The 25,644-nt window shown below is 41.7% G+C and overlaps 3 protein-coding genes across 16 annotated transcripts in view; 2 read left to right on the plus strand and 1 right to left on the minus strand.

Moving 5' to 3' along the window:
• The window catches only part of Lrp8 (LDL receptor related protein 8), a 68,184-nt gene extending 55,869 nt beyond the window's left edge, over positions 1–12,315 (plus strand). For 11 of the 14 annotated variants that reach the window (XM_051188392.1, XM_051188393.1, XM_051188385.1 and 8 more), the window contains 4 exons: positions 2,464–2,532; positions 7,339–7,511; positions 8,398–8,574; positions 10,724–12,315. In XM_051188392.1, coding sequence (XP_051044349.1) covers positions 2,464–2,532; positions 7,339–7,511; positions 8,398–8,574; positions 10,724–10,762 — 458 coding nt within the window. In that variant the 3' untranslated portion in view covers positions 10,763–12,315. The remainder of the gene's footprint in view (positions 1–2,463; positions 2,533–7,338; positions 7,512–8,397; positions 8,575–10,723) is intronic. The other 3 variants (XM_051188391.1, XM_051188394.1, XM_051188398.1) reach the window with 2 other exon arrangements.
• A 5,111-nt stretch (positions 12,316–17,426) lies between these two features.
• Positions 17,427–25,635, plus strand: Magoh (mago homolog, exon junction complex subunit). Its single transcript, XM_051188401.1, has 5 exons — positions 17,427–17,604; positions 19,474–19,532; positions 22,630–22,740; positions 24,368–24,450; positions 25,411–25,635. Exons 1-5 carry the CDS (start codon positions 17,517–17,519, stop codon positions 25,508–25,510), a joined length of 441 nt encoding a protein of 146 aa, XP_051044358.1. The 5' UTR covers positions 17,427–17,516; the 3' UTR covers positions 25,511–25,635.
• Positions 19,688–20,607, minus strand: LOC127225122 (40S ribosomal protein S2-like). Its single transcript, XM_051188400.1, has one exon. The coding sequence runs from the start codon at positions 20,583–20,585 to the stop codon at positions 19,722–19,724; it is 864 nt and encodes a 287-aa protein (XP_051044357.1). The 5' UTR covers positions 20,586–20,607; the 3' UTR covers positions 19,688–19,721.
• Positions 25,636–25,644: the final 9 nt, after the last annotated feature.

Genomic DNA, 25,644 nt, shown 5'->3' on the forward strand with positions numbered 1-25,644 from the left:
GGGAAGGGATATCTTACCAGGACTAAGTAATGCCTACCTCTTAGGAGGAAGTAGGGGAGGGAATGGGCCATTCTGGATTGAGGAAACTTGGGTGTTCATAACTTTCAGAGGGCTTGAAGGCAAATATTCATCACGTCCCTGAGCCTCAGTTTCTTCTCCTAAAAAGAGCAAATAATAAGCTATCCATTTCTCAAGATGGTCAGGAGAGGCAAAGGGGCCTGGTATGGTGGTGCGTGTCTTTAATTTCAGCACACAGGAGACAGAGGCAGGTGCATCTCTGTGAGTTTCAGGTCAGCCTGGTCTACATAGAGTTTTCCAGGCAACATGGTAAGACCCCGCCTTAAGAGGGGGTGGGGTGAAAGAGGCATTGTAAATGGAAGCACCTGCTGCCTAGGTGTATGTCAGTGTATGAGTTCCTGAGGTGGATGTCTTCAAGTTTGGAAAGCTCCAATCTGAGCTACCAGCAGCCTTGGTGAGCTGCCTAGACAGTAACATCCATAATGTGATCTGCTTGTGCCTGTTTCCAAACCCTGGGATAAAATAATCAAGCTCACCACTTCCTAAATCATTGGAAGCAGTAATTGTCTCTGTTGGAACTGCTCTATCTCATTAACCAGAAAATACCTTTGTAATTACTAGGGTAAGTTCATTTTAAAAGCTAAACCATCCTTCGCATTTTTTTTTTTTTCTTCCATACATGGCTGGCCCAGAAACCAAGCAACCTGGTGACACCCTTCAGGTCAGGACTGTTTTGCCAGCAGAAACTGGATTCTAAGAATAGAGTACTCACCCTGACATTTGCAGGGGAGGTGGAATCCCATTTCCTCTCATCTGGGACAGAGCTCTGAGCATTTGTCACAGGCCTCAGCAAGTTCTAGCACATCACAGCAAGAGGACAGCACTGCTTCCAATTAGCTAGTTTTGTTTTGAAATCTTTTTCTTTTTTCTTTCTTTTTTTTTCTTTTCTTTTTTTGGTGTGTGTATTCATGTTCATGTGTGTGTGTGTGCACATGTGTGTGTGTGTGCATGTAAAGGCCAGGGATCAACTTTGAGAGCCTTCTCAGTACTTGTCCATCTTAATTCTTGAGGCAGAGTCTCTCACAGAACCTGGAGCTCATTGATTGAGCTAAACTGGCTGGCCAGCAAACTTCAGGTTTCCTCCTGACTCTGCCTTCTCAGTGCTGGTACTACGGACACGTGATGCCATGCCTGGCTTTACATGTACGGGAGCAGAATTTAGATCCTCATTCTTACACGGCAAGCACCTAACAAGTGAGCCATCTCTGCAGCCCCCTCCAGTTAGCTTTTTAAAGCAGCCTACTCTCTGATTAGTCAGGTTTGCCTGAGGTAACTTGGAGAAATAGACTGAGGGGATGGGTTTGGGGACATTGCCAGGGAGCACTCATCACCTTATGTGGAGCAAATATGGCTAGATGTTCCTCTTCACACGTCAGAAGGCTCTCATGGGATCCCAGGGGATAATACTGTACAGTGGCACAGGGAAGATGGTTGTGAGTTAGCAAATGAAATTTATTTAAAACACAGGATATTTTCCAAGCACTCTTCAGTTTAAGAATGTGCTTTTATGTGCCTTTAACAACAACAACAAGAACCCTTTATTTAGAGATAGGGTCTCACTATGTAGCCTACGCTAGTCTGAACTGGAGGTCTTTTTTCCTTACCATCCTGAGTGGTAGGTTCTATGCATGCACTACCATGCCTGACTAACACATTAGTTCTTATAACAATTCCTACCCCCCTCACTACCTTCTTGAATTAGGTAAGGCTCGCTAGACATTGTGGTAAGTATCTTACATGAATTACCTCATTTAATCCTTAAATGTATTCTGAGGAGATAGAAAATATTTTAAGATAAATATAATATATATTATATGTCTAATATTCACAGTGTCACACAGGTAATGAATAACAGACATAGAATTTGAACCCAGGAAACCTGACCCAGAAGCCCTATGCTTCTGATTACACTCTACTACATTCTAGTGTATCACATTTTAATCTGTTAGAAAAACAAGCTAATAATGCATATAACAGGCAGCCCACCAAAAACAGTGACGACAATGTATTGGATTTTGTATGAAAAAGACAGCTGACCCTAGCAGCAACAAGGAGACTAAGCACTCACCTGCCGTGCACAGGACCCCAGCTTCCTATGATCCTGATGTTATGGAAGAGTATGGGGCTTGGGTCATGAGTCCTGAGTTCAAGCCTAACTCTGCATTTATCAAAATTTAGTTTGCCATATGTGAAACAGAAATAACTTCTGGCCTATTTGCTTCAAGAATTTTGATAAAATTTAGTAACGCTGAATTATTACATAATAGCTGGGACCATTATTTTAGAGTGAGGACAAGAGGTTGGATGGGTCTTACAGCTTGAGGCTAGTAAGGACTCAGAATTACAGTGATAGAACATCATTCTTTAAATGCTGGTGTTTTACAGATGGGAATGAAGGCAGCCAGATGGGCTCAACAGTCACTGCTGCTGTCATTGGGATCATCGTGCCCATAGGTGAGTGTGGCCCCAATCACTGTGGGGTAAAAGGACTCTTTGCTCTAGCTTTGGGAAAGACACTAGAGGGATAAAGAACTTGGCATGCTGCCTGGTTCAATTTGGGTTCTTGCATGGCACACAGTGCTCTTCAGCTTCTGGCCCTATGAGAACATCCAGGTGCATCTTCCTGGCGTGTCCCCCCCCCCCCACACACACCACAGACTCCCATCATGTAAAGACCAAATGAACGCTCCCTGAGGATCCAGCTGGTATCTCTTTCTCACCACTCTCCCACCTCCCAGCAATGGCTGGCACATGACAGGGAATTATATGTTTGTTAACCAATGAACAAACTACTTGCCATTTCTTGAAATAATACTCCTATCTTGTTTTCCTTCTCTTTGGTTTTCAATAAACACTTATCAAGCAGCTATTATGTGCCAAACCCTAATAAGGAAAGGGAAAGTAGTGAAAGAACATGTAAGACATGGTTCTGTCCGATAAGTCTATGGTCTAGCAAGGTAACTTAGTGGGTAAAACACTTGTCACCAAGGCTGACTAGCTGAGTTCTATCCCTGGAAGTCACATACATGGTGGAAGGAGAGTTGGTTCCTGCAGCTTGTCCTCTGATCTCACACACCCCACCTACTGTGTAGCATGCATTGCCCACCTGCTCCCTCCCAAATAAGTGTAATTTTAAAAAGCATCAGTCTTATCCAAAGGACACATATAACGCAGGTAAGTTCATTAGGACATGGCAAATTTTAAGCTATGTTACTGAGTAAGAGTAAGCTATGTTACTGAGTTGAGTGGGAATGCCAAGGAATCACTTGGTCTAGAAGGGAAGAATACAGGCAAGGTTTCCCACTGGAAATAATCCTGGAGGTGGGTTTGTCAGATGAAGAATCACGAGCAGCCTAAACATTGCAAAGCATGAGCAAAGCCAGGAGTGGGCGAGGCACGGGGAGAGTCTGGGAGTTCAGAATGCAGAGCAATCCTGGTTAAGACTCAGAACCTAGGGCTGACTCACACACACACACACACTCTCTCTCTCTGATATTCATATATATATATATATATATATATATATCTCCATTCTCTCATACCTGCCTCATATCTTAGCAGTATTTTTTATTTAGATTGCCCATTCTTAGGTTTATCTCCTGTCTTAGGCTATTATTGCTGTGACAAAATACCATGACCAAAGCAACTTGGGAAGGAAAGGGTTTATTTGGCTTATACTCCACATCACTGTTCATCATTGAAGAAAATCAGGACAGAAACTCAAACAGGGCAGGAACCTGGAGGCAGGAGCTGATGCAGAGGCCATGGAGGAGTGCTGCTTACTGGCTTGCACTTACTTGCTTGCTCAACCTGCTTATAGAATCCAGGACCACCAGCCCAGGGATGGCCCCACCCACAATGAACTGGGCCCTCCTCCATCAATCATTAAGAAAAATGCTTTACAGATTTACCTATAGCTCAATCTTTTTTTTTTCTAGGGGTGGGGGTAGTTCTCTGTGTAGCCCTGTCTATTTTGGAACTCACTCTGTAGAGCAGGCTGACTTCAAACTCACAGAGATCCACATACATCTCCCCAAATGCTGGGATTAAAGGCATGTGCCACCACTGCCTGACTGGAGGAATTTTCTTAATTGAGACTCCCTCCTTTCAGATTACTCTAGTTTGTGTCAAGTTGACATAAGATTAGCTAGGACATCTCCCTTAAAGACTCTGTCCTTTTATAAATTACATGCAGTAGCTCCTAGTGCACAGTATATATAATGTGCTATAAAAGGCATAACAGATACATAAGTGTGTTACAACAGCACCCTGATATTCCTGTGAAGGAAACAGAAAGGTAGTCCCAGAGTAAAAGTGATGGTTCTAGAGAAGATAATATTCAAATCGGTCTTGAAAGGGGTCAACACAAAATGGTGGAGAGACGACTATTCTAGTTTGTTTTGAGTGACCCTATTCCTGCCATCTATTCATGCTTTCTGGTTGCTATAACTCCCTCTGAAAGAATCAATATTTAAATGTCTACTAATCTGAAGGGGAAAGGATGAGTATTATTTCTACAAGAAATAGAGTTAGATTTTCATAAGCTCCCTGACCATTTATTTGCATTTTGTTCTGTATGATTTGCCTACTCACAATCTAATTTTTTCTTTCAGCTATCTTATTTGTAGAAATACATAATAAATATTAAAACCATAATAATATTTAAACAAATATTTTCTCCCAGTCTGACACTTGATTTTAAATTTGCTCATGGTATCTTTTATCATTCATAAATTTACATTTTTTAAGTGTCATCTGTTATCTTTTGTGAGTTCTGGATTTTCTATCTTGCTTAGAAAGGCCTACTCCATTCTGAATTATTAAAATGTCTCCTAATATTTTCTTCTTCTAATTTAAATTCTTTTCAGTGCTTGTATATTTATATTTTAGAGTATGGAATGAGGCAGAGATTTAACTTTGTTTTCTTTTCTAATTGATATACCAGTTCTAATCTATGGCTGTTTTTAATAGCTGTATATAGATTCTTCAAACCCATTATATTTAGGGATCCATCATTTATTCTGACTTGAGTGATCATCTTTGTGTGGCTATACATGCTAGCCTGTACAGTCCCTTCACCTATTATCTGACTATCAATACTTTATGAAATGTGATTCTTGTAACATTTTCTTAAATGTTTTTTATCTGGCTTCTCTTCTGGATGAACTTTAGAATAATTGTGCTATTTTGTAAAATTTATGATAGCATTTTCATTGAACATGCTTTGGATATATACATTTATGTAGGGGAATTTACACTTTTACAGTATCAAACTTTCCTATCTAGGACCTGACATCTCTATTTCAGCCTTCACTTAAGTCCTTTAGCAGAACTTGATAGATCATATGGCATTTGCCTACTTCTTGTTAGGTTATTCCAGGTGTTTTGTAACTTCTACGGGGCTATTATGAATGTGCTCATTATTCCATGACATTTTCTAATTGGTTATTTGGGGGATTATGTATTTTTGTTTGGGTAGGTGTTTTTTGGGACAGGGTTGCAGTGACTCTATAAGCCAGACTTGCCTGAGCTCACTATGTAGTCCAGACTGTCCTCAAATTCATGATAATTTTCCTGTGTCAGACTTTTGAGTGCTGGAATTATAGGTGTAAGCTATTTACTACATGTGACCTTCTAATGTGTTACTGCTTACTAAAAAGAAAGCTATTGATCTTTTAATATTGATAAAGTCTTTTCACCTGTTTCTCTAACACTCTAAATTTTCCTCATTGCTATCTTTAATTATGGCATTCTTATTCAAACAGAAATCAAAGTTTCCACTGATATGCTCAGAACTACTACTTACTTTGGTAGACACAATCTTGGAAACTCCCTTCTATAGGCCACCCTGGGTTAGCCTCTGCAGTTGCCACATGGCCACTGAGTTCTTGCCCATCCCCATCATTTTGATCTAAGTCTTTGAATGCACTTCCACCAGCTCTAGAAGACCTGTCCCTGGAATCAAGCATGGCTTCCTTCCCAGGCCTTGGTCCTGGACCTATAGGGCACCCTTTCCTTTGTTCACTCTGGACAAGGGACAAAGAGTGTGCTGGGCCTTGACTTCCCCATCTGTCCAACAAGGATTAAGCTCCTTAGTATTTTTACCTAGCTCTGAAGCCTTCAACTCAAACCTATATTGCCTTTCTGTATCCCCTTCTAGAGCACTCTTCATCTAATGGAGCTTTAGTTTTGGGAAGACATGAAATTTTGAGGGAGAGGGCCTTTCTTAAGAGTTCCAGATGGGCTGGCCATTGGTGGTACACGCCTTTAATCCCAGCACTTGGGAGGCAAAGGCAGGCTGTTTGAGACCAGCCTGGTCTAAAGAGTGAATTCCAGGACAGGCTCCAAAACTACAGAGAAATCCTGTCTCAAGAAACGAAACAAAACAAAACAAAACAAAACAAAACAAAAGGAGTTGCAGAGAAGCAGCAGCATTAGGGTTTAGGTGTAAGCAAACATTTCTCAGCCATTTAGCATGTGTCACTGAGCACCTCCTCAGAGAGAACATAAGCAAGCACACCCTGGGCTGGAGAGATGGCTCAGTGCTTAAGAGTGTTTGCAGCTCTCGTAAAAGAGTGAAGTTTGTTTCCTACCATCTATGTCAGGTGGCTCACAACCATCTGTAACATCAGTTCCAAGATATCAGATGCATTTTCCTGGTCTCCATGGGTACCCTCAAATACATGTGCATATGTACACACTCACACAAACACACATACATCCACATAAATAAAATGATAAAAATCAATTTCTTTTTTAAAGTTAGTCCAGCCCTCCAAGGCTCATTCCAAATGGGAGAACAGATGTTTAAAGATAGGAACACACCAGGGGTTGGTGGCACACACCTTTAATCCCAATATTAGGGAAGCAGAGTCTGGTGGATCTCTGTCAATTCAGGCCAGGCTGTTCTACAGCGTGAGTTCCAGGACAGCCAGGGCTGTTACACAAAGAAACCCTGTCTCAAAAACCAAAAATCAAACCTTACCAAAATAAAAAATAAATAAGTATATAAATAAATAAATAAATAAATAAATAAAAGCCTGAGGGAACAGCAGTCTTTCCAGAGTAGTTGAGAAAGACGTCACATTTGAGCTGGATCTCAAAAGATGAAGAACAAATAAAGGAAAGCAGGAGAAAGGGGGCATACAGAAACAGGACTGGGAAGCAAAGGGTAGTAGCTAAGTTGGAGAGATGACAAGATCTGTGTTGATGCAGGGCCAGAGCTCCTGATTTTTCTGTGTGATGTGCCCTTCCTTCCAGTGGTCATAGCCCTGCTGTGTATGAGTGGGTACCTGATCTGGAGAAACTGGAAGCGGAAGAACACCAAGAGCATGAATTTTGACAACCCAGTGTACAGGAAAACAACAGAAGAAGAAGATGAAGATGAGCTTCATATAGGGAGGACTGCTCAGATTGGCCACGTCTATCCCGCAGTAAGTGTTCCTCATTATGAGCGCTCCTTCCCTCCCTCTGTCCTCTCACCCTCTCCCTCCCTCCAACCCTCCTCCCTCTCCCTCCCTTCCTCTCTCCCTCCTCCCCTCCCTCCCTCCCTTCCTTGTTCTGGCTCTGGGAGAACACAGACATACTGAAGCAGGTGAGGGGGGAATAGCAGAATATCAGGACCACCTTTTACCTAGAGGCTCTTCCTGGCAGTTAAGAAGCCAAATGCCTTTCTGCAGAAGGGTAACTGGCTATTTAATCCATACATATATGAATTCCAACAAACTGAATGCCAGTTAAATACCAAATTGTTCAGAAGTAATAAAGGAACACATTGCTTCCCAAGTAGCTGGTGAGGGAGTTAGAGATGCTAAGTGTCATGGGTAGAAGCTGAAGAATCTACCCTTCTAAGAAGCCTTCCTAGGCTTGCTTTCTTCTCCCACACTCTCCTGGCTGGGTCTCTACATCCATAATCCACCTACATTTGCTTAGTGATTAACCTTCTAGACTCTGAGGGCAGGATCTGATGTGGTCAGTCTGTTTTCCTGGGCTTAGCATAGGACAGCTGGCTTCTAACAAGCACTGAATGAATGAATGAATGAATGGTATGGAAGCACAGAAGGGGAGATGCTAATTCTGCCTGAGGAACCGGGGTACACAATGACTCACAGTAACTGATGTACTGTCCTTAAAAATAGTAATTTTTAGGTAAGGAAGAATAGAAATGACATTCCAGACAGTCAAGTAAGGCTTGGAGGCACAAAAGACCATGGCATATTGGGAAATAAGGATTATGAAGTGGTTAGACCACTTTGTTGTTCAGCAGAGTCAGGGGGCTGAGAATGACCTCAAAGGTCATCCAGTCCATCCCCCTGTCAGGCAATCAGCAGCTTTGATCGCCCAGTGTGGGCTGAGCCCTGTCTTGGGGAGACCAGAGACCTGGAAGACCCAGCCCCTGCCCTCAAGGAGCTTTTTGTCTTGCCGGGGGAACCAAGGTCACAGCTGCACCAACTCCCGAAGAACCCTCTTTCCGAGCTGCCTGTCGTCAAGTGCAAGGTAGGGCAGCGCCACTCTGAGCCTGAGGGGCTGGTGAGTGAGGGCCTTAAACCTAGGCAGATACAGCAAATCCTAGAAGGCTTTCTGCTTTTGGAAGGCTACAACTGTTAGCTTGATATTGGGGCAGAGGAAGAATGGGCTTGCCATAGACAGAGGAAATGGCATGTGGAATAATGTGTGGAAGGCAAACTGCTGTTGCAGCAAACTGTTTATAAGGAGAGATGTATAAAACAAAGTTGAACAGTGTTGTGAGGGTTAGCAGGTGGCCTTGGAGCTTAGTAATTGTGGCCAGTGCAAGCAAACAGATTTTTAAGAGATCAGAGAAGGCGCAGTACAAGAAGCCTTGAGCTTGGAGATGACTCTCCACTTTTCCGTAGCCCTGTGGTCTTGTCTATTTATGTTTATTAGTGAAATGACAGTGATAATCCCAATCTCTCTGCCTCCTGAGGTTATAAAGTTTAAAAACATTTTGTAAATTACAAGTCAGTCTACACTAAAGTAACATCATCTCCAAAGCAGGAAACAATGCAGTGAAGTTACCAATATAAGGCCTGTGTGATAAGCTCCTTCTAGTCAGAGAAACAGAGAAATGGAGTAAGCTAAGTGGTATAATGTGTCACTCACTGCTTTCAGGGTTTCACATGTCTTCTTCTCATTTAGTCTTCACAGTTACCAGTGGAGGTGATACCGCTAGCTCCATTTGCAGTTGAGAAAACTGAGAAACAGAATTGTAATAACTTCCCTGAGACCATAGCCAGAAAGTGGTAGAACCAAGATTTAACTCCAGGCAGTATGCACAGAGGCCCATGTTCTTTCCACTCTGTCATGGGGTGCATGTCCTTGAAGCTCTGAAAATCAGAATTTTCAACCACCTGTCTTCTTCTGTTTTTTTCTCCTGTAGCTCTGCCATCACTACTGGGGCCTGTCTTTGGCCTAGAGATAGGCTTGGCAAGAACAAGAGGGTGGTTTGACAATATCACTGTTAGTTAAAGCATGACCAAGTATGCATGGAGAAATTAAAATAACCAAAAATTAACTTGAAAGACAATGTTTTTTTTTTGTTTGTTTGGTTTGGTTTTTTGTTTGTTTGTTTTTTGTCGTATGTAGCATGTCCAAAAATGGAAACATGCTTATTTTATACTGGTTAGGTTTGACTAGACTACTCCAGATGTCATACTTGCATGTATATGTTACTTTATTTGGTTTCTGCTGGGTAGCATATATTTGTTATTTCATTTGGTTTCTCACCAATCACATGAAGTAGATCCTAACCTCATTAACAGTTGATGAAACTAAGGCTTAGAAAAGTGAGCTGAGGCTATCCCCAAATCATATAGCTTGGAGAAAGGTAATGAAACTAGGGTCTATCCTGGAAAGATGCCCAGGAAATGGGGAAAGTGGCAGTCAAGGTTCTGTCAGAACAAGCTATGGGAAGTTAGATGAGTATCCTAGAAAAGAAAGCAGAAAGAGAAGAAAGGGATTCAGTTACTCAAAAATAAGTTTGGGAGCCTTCCTGTCCAGGGCTCTGAGACTAATATAGAACTGGGATCATGAGGAGACATAAATCAAAAGCTTTTGCCATCTGTAAGAAAAGGGTTTTAACTCTTAAGGGAATGGAGCCATTGGTCAGCCATTTGAGGCAGAAGAGAACTGGACATTCTACAACTGGAAACAAGGGCCAAGGGAGAGAGGGGCTGGATGTAATCATTTGTATTGCTTCCCAGTGCTCTTTTATGACACAGTATGACACAGTACCCACCTAAATTGTGATTTGCATTCTGGAGACAGGTGGCTAACTGCCCATTTAACCTTCTTTAACTTCACCCAACTTAAAATCCTATAAGGAACCTAAGTTTGGATCTTTGCTACCTTTCTTTCAGGAAGGACAGAACAAAATGGAAAAAAGCTACACTTTTAGATCTGCACAGATATAGGATCAAACTTTAGGTTCAGTCATTTTCTGTGTGACCCAGAGTGGTATAATTGGGCCTCAGTTTTCTAAAATAAGTATGATAAATCTTGTCACTGGCAGATTGGAAATTATGTGAACTAATCTCTATAAAGTAATACTATGTCTGGTACTTTGTTGATATTCAATGGAGATTGCCTCTTAGAGATCTAACGACGATTTCTTGATCTATTTCCCCAGCGAGTGGCATTAAGTCTTGAAGATGATGGACTGCCCTGAGGATGGGACCACCCACTTCGTGCCTCATGGAGTTCAGTCCTATGCACTACTCTCTCTGGATGGCGTGTGACTGGATGAATGCCATTTCTATATATGGGTCTGTGTGTGAGAGTGTGTGTGTGTAACTTTTTTTAAATTTATGTTGCGGAAAGGTAACCACAAAGTTATGATGAACTGCAAACATCCAAAGGATGTGAAAGTTTTTATATGTATAATGTTTTATACACTTTTTAACTGGTTGCACTACCCATGAAGAATTCATGGGACAGCTACTGCTGAGTGACTAACATGATGTATATAACCAAACGGGGGCCAATGGTACAAACTTTACTCATCATCTGAATACTATATTTACAGAGGATGTTTGATTTGAGGGCTTTTTTAGGTTTGAGGGACTTGGTTTTTTTGTAAATAAAATTATGCTTTGTGGCTATCCATCAACATAAGTATAAAAAGAAAGAACACTTCAACTCCCTTCCTCAGTTAGATTATTTATTAACATATTTCAAAAGTAAGGTTAGCTCTATAAATAATTTAGAGAAGTGAGAGTATTTATTTTTGGTATGACTGGCCCACTGCACAGACTCTGTGTTTATGTGTGTATGTCTGTATGAGAGAAAAAAAAATCTGTAGAGAAGAGGCACGCTTACAACTATTGTTCAAATACATAAAAACAAAATTATTTTAAAAAGGTCCACAAGAAGGGTATCTGGTTTTCAGAGACACCTTCAGAGACTTCATTCAGAAAATAGATGCCACAGTTTGCATAGACATGTGATGGAAAAGGTAGATACTTTCACTTCTGGCTACCCCTGAGGCCTTGGTGAGCTATCAAGAAGCTTTTCAGCTCATCCATGGCTATCAGGACACCATCTTAAGTCAGTGTCCAGAAGCCCCCAGGAGCTCAAGATAGCAGAACTCAGTGAGTCCTCTTAAAGTTCACCTCAGTGAGGACTCAGGTTGACTTTCCTCTGCAGCACCTGAAGGCTGAGCCTCTAGAGCAGCAGTTCTCAATGACCCTTTCACGGGGGTCGCCTAAAACCATTGGAAAACACAGATACTTACATCACGATTCATAACAGCAGCAAAATTACTATTATGAAGTAGCAACAAAAATAATTTTATGGTTGGGGGTCACCACAACATGAGGAACTGTACTAAAGAGTCCCAGTATTAGGAAGGTTGAGAGCCACTGCTCTAGAGCTAAGTGAAGACATTTCTAGGATTCTCAAACTTACTGTAAGAACTGACTCAGGCACTGAACCTGAGTCACAGTGGATGAGGACAAAGATTTTGGAATAGGTTTGGTTACATCTGTTTCTCTATCCCCTTACTGTCCACCATTTTCTTAAGTAGGAGAAACATTTTAAGATAATAGACATGTTTCTTACCATCTTATGTTCACACGGATAAAACAAAGTCCAAAAAGATGACCACATCCAAAGTTCTTTTTTGGGGGTAAATACCATAGGAGATATTATAGCATATTGGACATGTAAAGGATTTGTTTTACTGCTTTATAAATAAAAGGAAAACTCTGGGTATTTATTATATAGATCTTTCTTCATTATGAACACCACCTTTACTTTTTCTGAGCCTGGGAGGGAAGGACAATGGCATTTCCTGCCTGTGGGATCCACTATTGGAAACATAATCCCACAGACCTAGAAGGTCCCCCACAAGCTTCCTCTTCCAAAGTATGGTCTTTCCATGATTCTTATGTTCTGCCAATTCATGCCAGCTAAATGACCCAGACAAGTACAACATGGAAGTATTTGGCTTAAGTGGAAGCAGAAGACATGTATCTACCTTTGGCCTGTCTGGAACTTGACACTTGGAATGTCTCCTATTCCCACCCTCCAGCTAACCCCCAAATCAGTAAAGCTTGAATGTCTCACCAGCTTGACACCCTCTGAATTTCCAGGCAGGCTGTCTGGAGCTCTGCCATCTTGTTCCTAGGACCTTGCTCTGTTACTCATGTTTTCCTAATCTTCAGAAAAAATGGCTATGTTCTAGGTGTGGACATTATGTCTGACAGCGTCTTTCTGGTATGCATGTGTTGATGGTCCTCAGATATTCATTGAATAAATGAAGTTGACTTCTCATTAATTCCAAACAGTCTCAAGAACAAGTGGCCAGCTCCTATGGAGCTTACTCACTATAGTCATTCAAGAATGGAAAGGAAGATCATTTTTAACTGAAGAAAAAATAGTGAAAGTGAAAGCATCAAAATTTATACAAAATAAGCAGCTTTCTAAAAGTCTGCCTCCAAAGACACTGAAATAACCAACAGTAGCTAATGCATAGTTTCTGAACTTTTAGTCAGATCCTGAACTTCAAGATAAGGTTGAAACATAGAGTCTAGGATTTCCAAAAGATGATTAAATTCACAACTTAGAAATATCATATTCCCTGAATATGCTACAGCCACAGTCTGAAAGCAGAGGCTATAGAAGCACCCTTCAACAGACTGACAAATGCATAGACAACAGTAGATCAGAAGCAGTCTGAGGAGGAGATCCACTTCCTCCTAACTTTGAAGACTTTTTGAGCCTCATTCTGGGGTGTATTTCAAATTTTCAGTTGCCTTTTGCTGCTGTGCATATGTATCCCCAGCCAATAACAGCCAGAAGGGTACTTAGTGAGAAATCAAGAGGGCAGAAAACTCAACAAACCACTTATTAAAAAGAAGCCAGCCCAGTCCTTTTGTTCTCCCTTCCCCAGAATACAACTCTGGGCTGCCTGAGCAAGGTATTAAACCTGCTTCTTCTCCCATGACTATGTGATGAGTTGATGAATGCACTACCGGAAATGGCCTTCCTGAAACAACAAACTAGAACTTTGTTTGCTCCTCAGAACGTGTGTATGTGTACACACACAAACAGAAAGAGAGAGATGGCTTCTGATTTCAAGGAGTAAAAATAATGAAATGGGATTTAAATTGATGGCTCTTAATACTGTTGAGGCCTTCAGTTAATCTTATGTATGCACAACATACTTATTTCTCTAAAACTATTCACTAGGTGCTATGTGCTAGGCATTGCAAACATCAAAGGTCAATTAAATGTTTTTCATCCTTTTGAAGCTCACTGCAGTAAGAGGGCCCGTGGATAAAAAAAAAAAAAAGGAAAAGAAAAGGTAGATTTCACTTAGAATACTGCCAGGGCACACAAAAAAGATGGTTCACATTACCTGAAAAGATGAAAAATTGGGTCTTCCTAGAAGAGACCCAAAGTGTTGCTGAGGCAGCTTCTGGCAGAGGAGACACTGAACTAAGACTGAGGCATGAATCAGCAGCATCGTTTTAAGGAACAACATAATAGTTCGTTATACCTGGAATAAGGGACTCAGGAGAGTTGGCAAGAAGTGACACTGAATGGAAAGACAAGTTCAGCGTAAGCACTTTATAATTTCTGGTTTAAACTAGGCAGACCTTCCTTTGGTCATTTACTGTGTACAAGGCATCATGAAAACCTGACTGCCAGCACTTTGAAGGTGTAGCACTGTTCCACCTCAAGCTTTCCAGTGGCCACAGGGAATGCTGACTGCTTTTTATTTATTGAAGTCAGAGATTTTTGATATGGTTAGTGAAAACTAACATGAGGGCAGTGGGATTTTCAATAGAAACATGTCATGTTGTCAAGCACCTTTTAGATGATAGAGATACAGGATCTGGAAAGGGTATCCCAGTCACAGTACAGTCGGGTGCTACTGGGTGAAGGAGAAAACAATTCTAACCCCACAGGAATACAAAGACCACTCCCAGCCCGCCACACTTGACACTTCACAAAACATCAGTAATTTAGCAATTTCTAAATATATAATTTCCTTCCCCATAAATGCATGAAGATAGAGTGCCAGAGTCTTCTTATACTATATTGTAGGGTATTTGGGACTTTTCAGGAGATGAAGAATTTTGAAGGTGGAGGAAATTAAAGCTTCAAATTTTCAGTTAATTAAAGACATTCATGCAGACTCTGCACTATGTGCACAGTCTTAAGAATCAGCAGGAACTGCATTTGCAAACATTTTGTGCTGTGAAAACTAATTTTAAAAAAGCTACCTGTATAAATATATATATATATATTTAAAGAAAAGGTTTTGATACTTTTTTTTTTTTTTACAAAAACTACAAGAGAAGACTGTACAAACCAGACTTTTAAAATGGCATTTTGTTCTATACAGGTTGTTAATATGAGGGGTAAGGTACTGGTTGCAAATTCACAATATCCAAATGGGTTTTCTTGTTTGCTGCCTCACCCTCCAAATTACCATATTTGGTGTAATAGTAGGGCATGTAAAATGTTGGGTCACACTAACCATTTCTGCTCTTGTCATATCATTCTGAGTTTCATTAGCTTCTGTACTCAGTGCCTCAGCAATCTAGCTTCTTCCAGAGGCAGAGGGACTGAAGGTGTGCTCCATTTCACTCAATGTATTGATATCATCTTGGTGAACTGAAAACCAAATGTGGACATTTGTGAAATCAGTACACTGTTTCTAGAAAGATTAAATTCATTTTTTAAAATCTGTTTTGTTTCATTGTGGTGCCTTAATGGGGGAAGGTGTGAACTATCACTAATTAGCTCCCTAATGTATGCCAAATGTTTTGCACAAATCATCTCAATCTTAGCAATAATCCTGTAAAATAATACTTTCAGTATTATCTACTCCCATTTTATAAAGAAATGGGTAAAGTAACTGCCCAAAGCCACACAGCCCTTCTGTGTAGTCCTAAAGAATAATAGCATGTGTAGCAATCTCTGCCTAGAATTCCCTACTTGTTATTAAGTACTAAATTTAGGCTGTATCTCCTCCAGGAAGCAACCTCTTGTCTGTCTGGGTTAGGTATCTCCACATTTCCATTATGATTTTTGCCTACTTGCAACTCAATGTTTCTGAACTGCCCCTTATTCTCATGCCATTGAGGTGACTTTTACCAAGGTCATCTAGGGTCTCCCTTATTGGAAATCTTGTAGATACCTCCAATCCATCCTTGATCTAGGAGCAGTATTTAACACTAGGCCACTCTTCTTGGAATATCCTTATTTTGGTGCCTGCAACACCATATTTCTGGTTTTCTTACAGCTTTGGGCACAGCTAATTCTCCTTTGCCAACCTTTATGCTATTAGATTTCATTTCAAATCCATTTGCTTTTCAGTCTGCACATGGGTCACTGTCATATTACTACCCTCATGGGTTACCTTAACAACTAGCATACATGACAGCCAAAGCAGACTTTCTAAAATGCAGTAGGGCATGGTAATGGCAAATGCCTTTAATATCAGTACTCCAGAGGCAAGGGTGGCAGACACCTATGCTCAAGCCCAGCCAGATCTACATAGTGAGATCCATTTGATAAAGATGTGTGTCAATCTATATATAGTCAATACTTTCACTGCTTTTTACCTAGTCGACCTTAACATTCCCACAGCCAGCAAGACTTAAAGATGACCTCTTGGGTAGTGGTCCCCATGTTCGTCTCACCTAGACTCTGTGTGTGGTTTTTATGTTTTTTAAGAGGGTCTCACTTTGTATTCCTGACTGGCCTGCAACTATGTAGACCAGGCTGGGTTTAAACTCACAGAAATCTGCCCCACTCTGCCTCTGAAGTGCTGGGATTAAAGGCCATGTACCACCATGCCAAGTCCTGGCCTGGGCATTTTTGGTGATGTCAATGTAGGATTCCATCAGTGTGCAGCAAGGGCTGGGAATCACTGTGGGTAAGGTAACTAGGAGTGGGCATTCAGCATCCACCCACAGCACCTATCCTAGAGAGCAGTGATCCTGGAAGACAGGGGAGATGAAAGGCAACTAGTGCATAACTGGGGACACTGGAGGATGAGGTGGGAGGGTCACAAGTCCTAGGTCAGCAGTACCTTGCCTGTAAGTAAAATAAATGGCACAAAGGAACGTTGGCAGTGTAGGCAAGTTACAGGCAACTGCAGTGAAGGCAGTTTCGAGACATGGTTTCTCTGTAGCTGTGGGGGTCTGCCCTGGAACTCACTCTGTAGACCATGCTGGCCTCGAACTCACAGACATCCGCCTGCCTGAAGGATTAAAGGTGTGTGCTCCCATCGCTCGTGGAAAAGGTTTCTTCAGAGACAGCTGAGTAAGCAGGGCGGTGGACAGCCAGCGCTGCTAAACAGAGAAACCCTGTCTCGAAAAACAAAACAAAACAAAGAGGTAACTAAAGCGAACTTTTTCGAGACAGGGTCTTACTATGCAGCCTCTAGCCTCAACTCGTGACGCCTCTGCGTTAAGCTTTCAGTGACAGGCCACAGCACTGCACTCCCTCTCCAAGGCAACTCCTGATTCAGACACTGGGTAGGGGAAGGGGTCAGCGGGCTCAAAGATGGGTGAACCATCTTGCTCCATTTTACTGTGGAGACCACCTGGGTTCAGAGAGTGAATGGCCTCTTTCGACTCACTCACTCGTGTCTTTAAATTGCAGTTGAGCCTGGCTGGACTCCAGCGTGCAGTGTTGGCCCTAAAGCTATAGGTAAAGGTGTCCTGACGTAGTTGTGGAAGCCCGGAACCCTGACTTCCGGAAAGGAAGAGCAGTGGTTGAGTTGATCTCGCCTCAGGACGAGGGGGGCGTGGTGATCTCGTTCCCGCCTCCCAAGTGTGAAAAACTGTTAACGGCGCGTTTGTGGCGTCATTTCCGCGCGCCACCACTACGTCAGTATAGGGCGCAGGTCGTGATAGTGTGATCTGTTCCTAAAGTTCGGTTTTGATTGTCCCCTGTGAGCCATGGAGAGTGACTTTTACCTACGTTACTACGTGGGTCACAAAGGCAAGTTCGGTCATGAGTTCCTGGAGTTTGAATTCCGACCTGACGGTAAGAGCGGTCTCCCGCCTGCAAGGATGGGAAACCGGACCTGGGGGAGGGCGGAGAGGCCGGGCTGCGAAATGTGACCAAGTGAAGGAAGGGACTGAGACCGGAGCTGCTGGGTTCTGAAAGGCGTATTCTTCGATTTCACTGGTTCATTCTGTCCATACGCTGGAGCTTCTCCTTAGTAGCTTTTTGAAAAGTCAGATTGTTTACATTTCAACAAAGATTGATTGGATGTCCATCTTACACAGGGCTGTGTTCCACTTGGGGAAAGAGCAACGAAGACAAATTTCCCCTCTCGTGGAACATGTGTTTCAGTACTTGGAGAAATCATAAATAGCGATCTGAAGTGAGGAGTGATCAGAAAATAGGGTCGCTTTTAGAGAGCACTCCGAACAGGGGGCATTTGGATTGAGCCGTAATTGAGAAGGAATCAGGTCGTGAAGCTCAGGAAGAAAAGCCAGAGTAGCAAGTGAAAAGGTCATGGGACAGCAGAAACAACCAGGCATGTTTCAGATGGCCGTTGTGATGGCTGAAGGGCAGTAGAGAATTCTAGGAACACCAGTAGGAGATGATGTTAGGTAGGAGCCTTGCTTTTTTGATCACAAGTAGGTGCAGCAGGAAACAGCTTGAAGCTTTTAAGAGAAAAGGTGTGGTGTTCTTCAAAAAGTATAGAATAGACAGGAGTGGTGGTCAGGACTAGGACAACTAGGACTATAGACGTGGGAAAGATTTAGGATACTGTTGGAGACTATTTGAATGTATCTGGTAATATTTGGGGAAGGTTGCAGTGTGGTGAGGAGGCAAGGACAATTCTACTCAAATCTTTTCCTTTTCAGTTCATTCTCTATGAGATGGACAAGAACATGTAACAACAGGCCTATGTAATTAGATTACTGTAGTTCTCTGATACTGTCAATAGCTCCCTCTACCTTCCTGACAAAATTCAAACCGCATACCCGTGCCTGTCTGCCTTTTCTGCCACAGCCCCACACTGCTTTGTTTCTGGCTGCAATATCCCAAGCACTTTTTAGTTTTCAGTGTCTGATGTGAATTCGGTCCACAACACCATCTTGTCTATTCTTGAACCCTTAGTCCACACCTACACTTTACATTCTTTCTATACTCTACCAACCTAAGTCACTTTACTTAGGAAACCTGCTCAGACCTTCAGCCTAAATTAGATGTTTCGTTTCCCCAAAGTTCCCTGTTTTTTTCTACCACATGACACTATGTGCCCAAACTGGCCCAGTGGTTGTACTCATGCACAGACCTTATGAAGCAAATGTGCTCAGTTTAAAAGTATGCACAAATAGATCATCGTCACAAGACCACATGGGTGTATATGTGTGTGTGTTTGTGTATGCAGCTTCCTACAGTTTTCAAAACACTTCAGAACCCAGTTAAACATGAGCATATTTTCTGTGAGGGCAAGTTAGCAATTATCATTGATCTGCCAAAAAGCTACGTTCCAGAGCTAGTCCTGTATTCGTTTGCTACATCATAGTAGCTTTTGCCTGAACTCTAGTTCAGTGTCAGGTGTCTCTTCAGCTGTTTAATAGTTTAAAGTGGAGCACTGAAAAGACTAATATCATAGCTGTGAATTGGTCTGAACATTGGATATAATGCCGGGTGGTGGTGCACACCTTTAATCCCAGCACTCAGGAGGCAGAGGCAGGTGGGTCTCTGTGAATTTGAGGCCAGCCTGGCCTACAGAGCGAGTTCCAGGACAGCCAAGGCTACCCAGAGAAGCCATGTGTGTGTGTGTGGGGGGGGGGAATTGAACATAATTTAGGCAAAGTAGATATTCTTAGTAGACTACTGAAGTTTCATTGGCATTTTGTTGTACATTGCATTTATTTTTTTACCCCACAGGAAAACTTCGATATGCCAACAACAGCAATTACAAAAATGATGTCATGATCAGAAAAGAGGTAGGATCTTTTCCTTCACTACCAATGGTTGACGTTGTTTCTGCTCTCTCTAGTAATAGTAATGAAAAATGAAGAGTGAGAGAACAAGTGGTTACTTTTTTCTTTGTTTTTTGTTTGTTTTTCTTTTTTTTCTTTCTTTTTTTTTTTTAAACAGACTTAATTCACTTTATTTTTCTTGTATAAAACCCCTTATGTGGTGGCAACAGCTGGAGCCTGGGTCCTCTGAACAGAGACTCTGATAGGGGCTTTCACAAGATGGTCAGTGAATTCCTGATAAGGAGACTTGGTGAACACAGTCTCTTTCCAGAGGTCAGGGGTCAGGTAGCTGTAGGTCTTAGAGATGGCATCAAAGGTGGCCTTGGCAAAGTTGCCCAGGGTGGCAGTGCAGCCCCTGGCTGATGTGTAGCAGTCATCAATACCGGCCATCATCAGTAGCTTATTGGGCACAGGAGCAGAGACAATGCCAGTGCCTCTGGGGGCAGGGATGAGACGCACCAACACAGAGCCACAGCTGCCTGTCACTTTGCATGGAACAGTGTGGGGCTTGCCAATCTTGTTCCCCCAGTAGCCTCTCCTCACAGGGACAATGGAAAGCTTGGCCAAGATGATGGCCCCTCGGATAGCTGTGGCTACCTCCTTGGAGCATTTAACACCAAGACCAACATGACCGTTGTAGTCCCCAATAGCGACAAAAGCCTTGAACCTGGTCCGCTGGCCAGCCCTTGTCTGTTTCTGTACTGGCATGATCTTTAGAACCTCATCCTTAAGAGATGCCCCCAAGAAAAAGTCAATAATCTCGGATTCCTTAATGGGCAAAGAGAAAAGGTAGATCTCCTCCAGGGACTTGATCTTCATGTCCTTAACCAGGCGGCCCAGCTTGGTGACAGGGACCCACTCCTTGTCTTCGGCTTTACCTCCACGAGCCCCACGACCTCGACCACGACCGCGGCCCCTGAGGCCGCTGCCGAAGCCTCCGAGGAAGCCGCCGCGGCCTCCTAATCCTGGGCCCCCGGGTCCTCCGGGCCCTCCCGCTGCACCGGCGTCATCCGCCATTTGGTGTTTTCCCGAAGTAGAAGAAGCTTTTGTTTGTTTTTCAAGACAGGGTTTCTTTGTGTAGCCCTGGCTGTCCTAGAACTCCCTCTATAAATCAAGCTGACCTGGAACTCAGATATTTACCTGCCTCTGCCTCCCATGGAAATAAGGCATGCGCATACACCTGGCATATATGTATGTTCTTTAACCCTGGTTATAAAAGCTCATGTGACAGTGTTCTGTAAATATATATAGGGAAATGAAGGCCCAGATATTAAATCTGAGGCCTGTCCAAAGTTACTCTTGCTTTGTAAGAGATAATGACCAAAATTTAGGCATACTCATATCAGTAAAGTTCATGTATTCCATTCTGCTGTGATTTCTGCCATGCATTAAAGCTGTTTCATTTTTCCTTTTTCTTTTTGATTTTTGCTTTTTCGAGGCAGGGTTTCTGTGTGTAGCTTTGTAGACCATGCTGGCCTCGAACTCACAGAGATCTTCCTGCCTCTGCCTCCCTAGTGTTGGGATTAAAGGCATGCACCACCACTGCCCAGCTGCTGTTTCCTTTTAACCACTTGGTCACACTTGAAAATATAAGTCAGGCTGGGCAGTGGTAGTGACGCCTTTAATCCCAGCACTGCGGGGGGGGGGGGTGTCAGAGGCAGGTGGATCTTTGTGAGTTTGAGGCCATCCTGATATACAGAGTGAGTTCCAGGACAAGCTCTAAAGCTAGAGAAACCCTGTCTAGAAAAACCAAAAAGAAAATGTAACAGTCAAGTATATCATCATACTATTTGGCAGTTAATTTTATGCCAAGTCAGTCAGCATCCTCCCTTTTTTGGTTTTTTGCATGAGCTAGTGTACAGAGTATTTTAAGATATGTCTCTCCTCAAAAACATACTCTCTAATTAAGAATATCTAGGATGGAGCTCAGTTGCTAGAGTACTTGCCTTCATGAGTCCCTGGGTTTGGTCCTTAATACTTCAAAAACTGGTTATAGTAGTCCATGTCTATAATTCAGCCCTGGGGAGGTGGAGGCAAGATCAGAAGTTTAAGATCATCCCTGGCTACATAGAGTTCAAGGATACACAAAACCCTGTCTTTAAAAAAAGTATCGTATATTAGTTGTCTTTCATCACTATTACAATGTATCTGACAGGCTATTGGAGGATTATTGCTAGGAATGATGATACATGTCTACAATCCCAGGACTTCAGGGGTGAAGGCAGGAGGGTTAGAAATTCAAGTTCAGATCAAGTTTAAAGCCAGTCTGAGCTATGAGACCCTGTTTCAAAAACAAAGAGAGATTATTTAGCTCATTGTTCTGGAAATTCAAAATCCAAACATCACTGCAATATGTGTGACCATGCAGTGACCTCTCAAACCAGGGGAATGAGGCAGAAACAGATGCTGGGTTCCGGTAGTTCCTCTGATGATATGCTGCAGTGATCTGAGGACCTTGCAGTAATTCCTACCTCTTCAGGATCTATACCACTTCCATAGTAACACCCTGAGGACCAAACCTTTAGTTACATAAAAGGAGTTGGTTGGGAAGAACACATTGAAATCATGTCCAGAGGAAAATGTATCTCAGTACTGCTATATTAAAACTACCTGAGACTGGGTAATGTATAAAGAGAAGACTTACCTCTTAGTGAATTCCAAGACCCTGCCAGGTTTAGTGTGTAGAAAAGACCCAGTCTATTCTAAGATGGTGTCTTATTACTGTATCCTCAAAAATAAAACCAAACAAAAAAACCTTTTCTTCATATGACAAACGAGTGGAAAAGGAGCCAGGTAAATCCCTTGAATCCTTCTGTCCTTGTGGCCTGCTCATGTACTAAAGATCACTAGACTCATGCTGCGGGTTAAGTCTGAGCTAATGTGGAGGGACACATTCAGATCACAGAGAAAAAGATTCATGTGAACAGGCAGGATACTTTTGATTCTGACCCTCATGGAGGTTTGAGAAACAGATCTTCGGGAACAGTTGTTTTTATCTCCATTACTGTCTGGGTTAGAATGTTGTTGAGGTGTGGCTCATCTATTTTAAACTTGATTTTAGGCGTATGTTCATAAAAGTGTGATGGAAGAATTAAAGAGGATTATTGACGACAGTGAAATCACCAAAGAAGATGATGCTCTGTGGCCCCCTCCTGACCGAGTAGGCCGGCAGGTGAATGCTTTATTGACTATACTTGACTTCTTACAAAGGAGATGTGGACCACTTGCTCTATGGGACATTGTAGCAGGGAGGGAGAATCATTAATTCCATGTAGGTGCTGGGAATGGAACCCAGATCCTCTGGAACTAGTGCTCTTAACCACTAAGCCAGCTTTCCAGCCGTATATTACCATTTTGTTAACTAAAAAAATAAAAGATAATTCTACCTCCACTGCCACTACTATACTCTATACTTCTGGTTTCTGTGTTTGTCCTGCCCCGTATTTCTATTCTAAAGTTAGGGGGTTCTTTTAAAATGTAAATTGTGTTGAGCTTATTGGCACATGCCTCTAATCTCAGCATGTGGGAAACAGGCTGGTGGGTCTCTGTGGAGTCTAGGCCAGCCAGAGGTACATAGTGAGACCCATCTCAAAACACAAAAACCCCTTTCTTTTCCTTTAAGGAGATTTGTAAATTTAATTCTTTAATTAAACTTAAATTTTGTTTTACAAAAGACATCTAAATAAAGTTTAAATGAGCCACAGACTGGATGAAGATACTTGGAAAATATATCTGACGAGTTTCCCTAAGAGTATATGAAGAACTATAAAACAATAAAAAGATAACCTGGTGGGGCTGTAAATGCTGCCAAAGGTATAAATAGACAGTTTATAGACTCAAATGTAGCCAGGAAACATGGAAAAGATTTACAGGTGCTTTGTAACCTATAAAAATTAGGACCTCACATATTTGAAGCCTCTCCCAGGTCTTCAAAAGAACAGAAAGAGTTCCTACACTGATGGCAGGAATAAAACACCAGTGTGGCCACGTCAGGAAGCCATTTGGATAAGGATCTGGCAGAGCAGAAAATAGTTTTGGTGGGGTTGGGAACCTAACTCCAGGACTAGAACAAATGTTTGAGCTCAGCCCCAAGACCTAGATCATTCTTGCCACATTATAAATGATGTAACAAAAGTTGGGAACTTAAATCAACTTCAGTAAGGAAATGGCATGTTCAACATATTTAAATTGTTGAGTAGTCCAACATGGATAAATCTTAGAAACTATATTGAATGAAAAAATATAGATATAGTATAACTATATAAGTAAATAATATAAGTATATAAGTAAGTATATATATTATATAAGTATAATATATATACATATATATATATATACATACATACACACACACACACTATCAGGTGTGGCCATTTATTTTGAAAGTATGCTACTAAGTCTAAAAAAGTAAGTGGAAGGAATATGTGCCAGTTTTAGGAGATGCCAAAGAAGAGTGGGAGACAGGTATAACTTGTATTTCTTTTAAAAAGATGGGGATGGGGGCAGCAAGCTGGACCAGTGGGTAAAGGCTCTTGCTGCCACACCTGGCAGCTTGAGTTCAATCTCCATAAAGGTGTAAGGAGAGAACTCTCATAAACTGTCCTGACCTCTAGAAATGTGCCCTGAGATTAATGTCTACATTCATATATCACACACACACCAATAAGAGGTAGTTTGGTGGATAAAATACTTGTAATGCAAGCATGAGGACCAGAGTTTGGATGAGCCCTTGTCCTGTGTGCTTGATTAATGACCCAATGATGTCTTTCTTATGTATGTATGTATGTATGTATTTATAGGAGCTTGAAATTGTCATTGGTGATGAACACATTTCTTTTACAACATCAAAAATTGGTTCCCTTATTGATGTCAACCAGTCTAAGTAAGTATATATGACATTTATATCCAGTTGTATTTGTTGTTGGAGATTAAAAAGAAATTGTCACCTAGATGGAGCCAGCATAGAAAGGTGTGGTGCAGACACAAGGCAGAAGTCAGCATGGTCCTCCTCATTCATAGAGGCCTCCAGGTTACAGTTATGTTTTGGTATCATGGATGGTTGGCTCCAAGAATTTTGGTACCACAATCTTTGAATGCTCAATTCCCTTATATAAAGTAGTGTCATCTTTTCACAGAGCCTGTATACTTCCATATACTTTAAATCATCTTTATAAAAACCAATCATTTAGAAAGTAACAGCAAGAAAAAGCACGTGTACAAATGCAGAGCCTCATGGATTCAGGCCAGTTGTGTTTTCTAAGGTTGCTGCTTTTACTTGTGGTGGTTCATTCAGTTACTGCTTCCCAGTGCCACCGAGGAATGCATAGTAACAACCAGAAGAGAAAATGAAGTAAGGCCAAACAAATGTTGGTCACCTTTATCTTAGTCTTAGTGAAGTTTGAAATCTTGAATGTAAATTTTAAATTTCATGTCAGTAGTGTTAATGGGATGTGAATCTATTTGCTATAAAGAATTGTGCTGGAGGCAGGAGGGGGGCTTTTGGTTTGTTTTCGGTCCTGGGAATTGAACGTGATTAGGGCCTTGCATGTTAGGCAAGTGCTTCACCACTGACCTGATTTCCAGCTTTTTCAAAAGCACAGAACAATCTGTTTTAGAAATCATGATTTTCCCCCTTGGTTTTATGTTTTTCACAGTTAAAAACACCATGTTTAAATGGCTTCATAATAACCTTTTCTTTCTTGATGGACATGTGCTTTCTCAAGGTTTTATGAATGTAAATACCTTCATAAGGAACATTTTTGTAATAATCAGGGTTATTAACTTATTTGCCTTTTTTTTTTTCTCTGCTTCTTAAACATTTTTATTTTCTTTTGTATTTTAGGGATCCAGAAGGTTTACGAGTGTTTTATTATCTTGTCCAGGACCTGAAGTGTTTAGTCTTTAGTCTTATTGGATTACACTTCAAGATTAAACCAATCTAGATTGGATATTGTGGACATGAGGGGGGTGGGAATTTTTAGTTACCATAATTAGGAATTTTTCTCTGTATATTGGGGCAATTTTTATAAACAATAAATGATGGTCTTTAATAAATTGATAACAGCTACTTTTTTGG

This window comes from Phodopus roborovskii, unplaced genomic scaffold, assembly GCF_943737965.1.
Source record: "Phodopus roborovskii unplaced genomic scaffold, PHOROB, whole genome shotgun sequence".
Classification (NCBI taxonomy): Eukaryota; Metazoa; Chordata; class Mammalia; order Rodentia; family Cricetidae; genus Phodopus; species Phodopus roborovskii.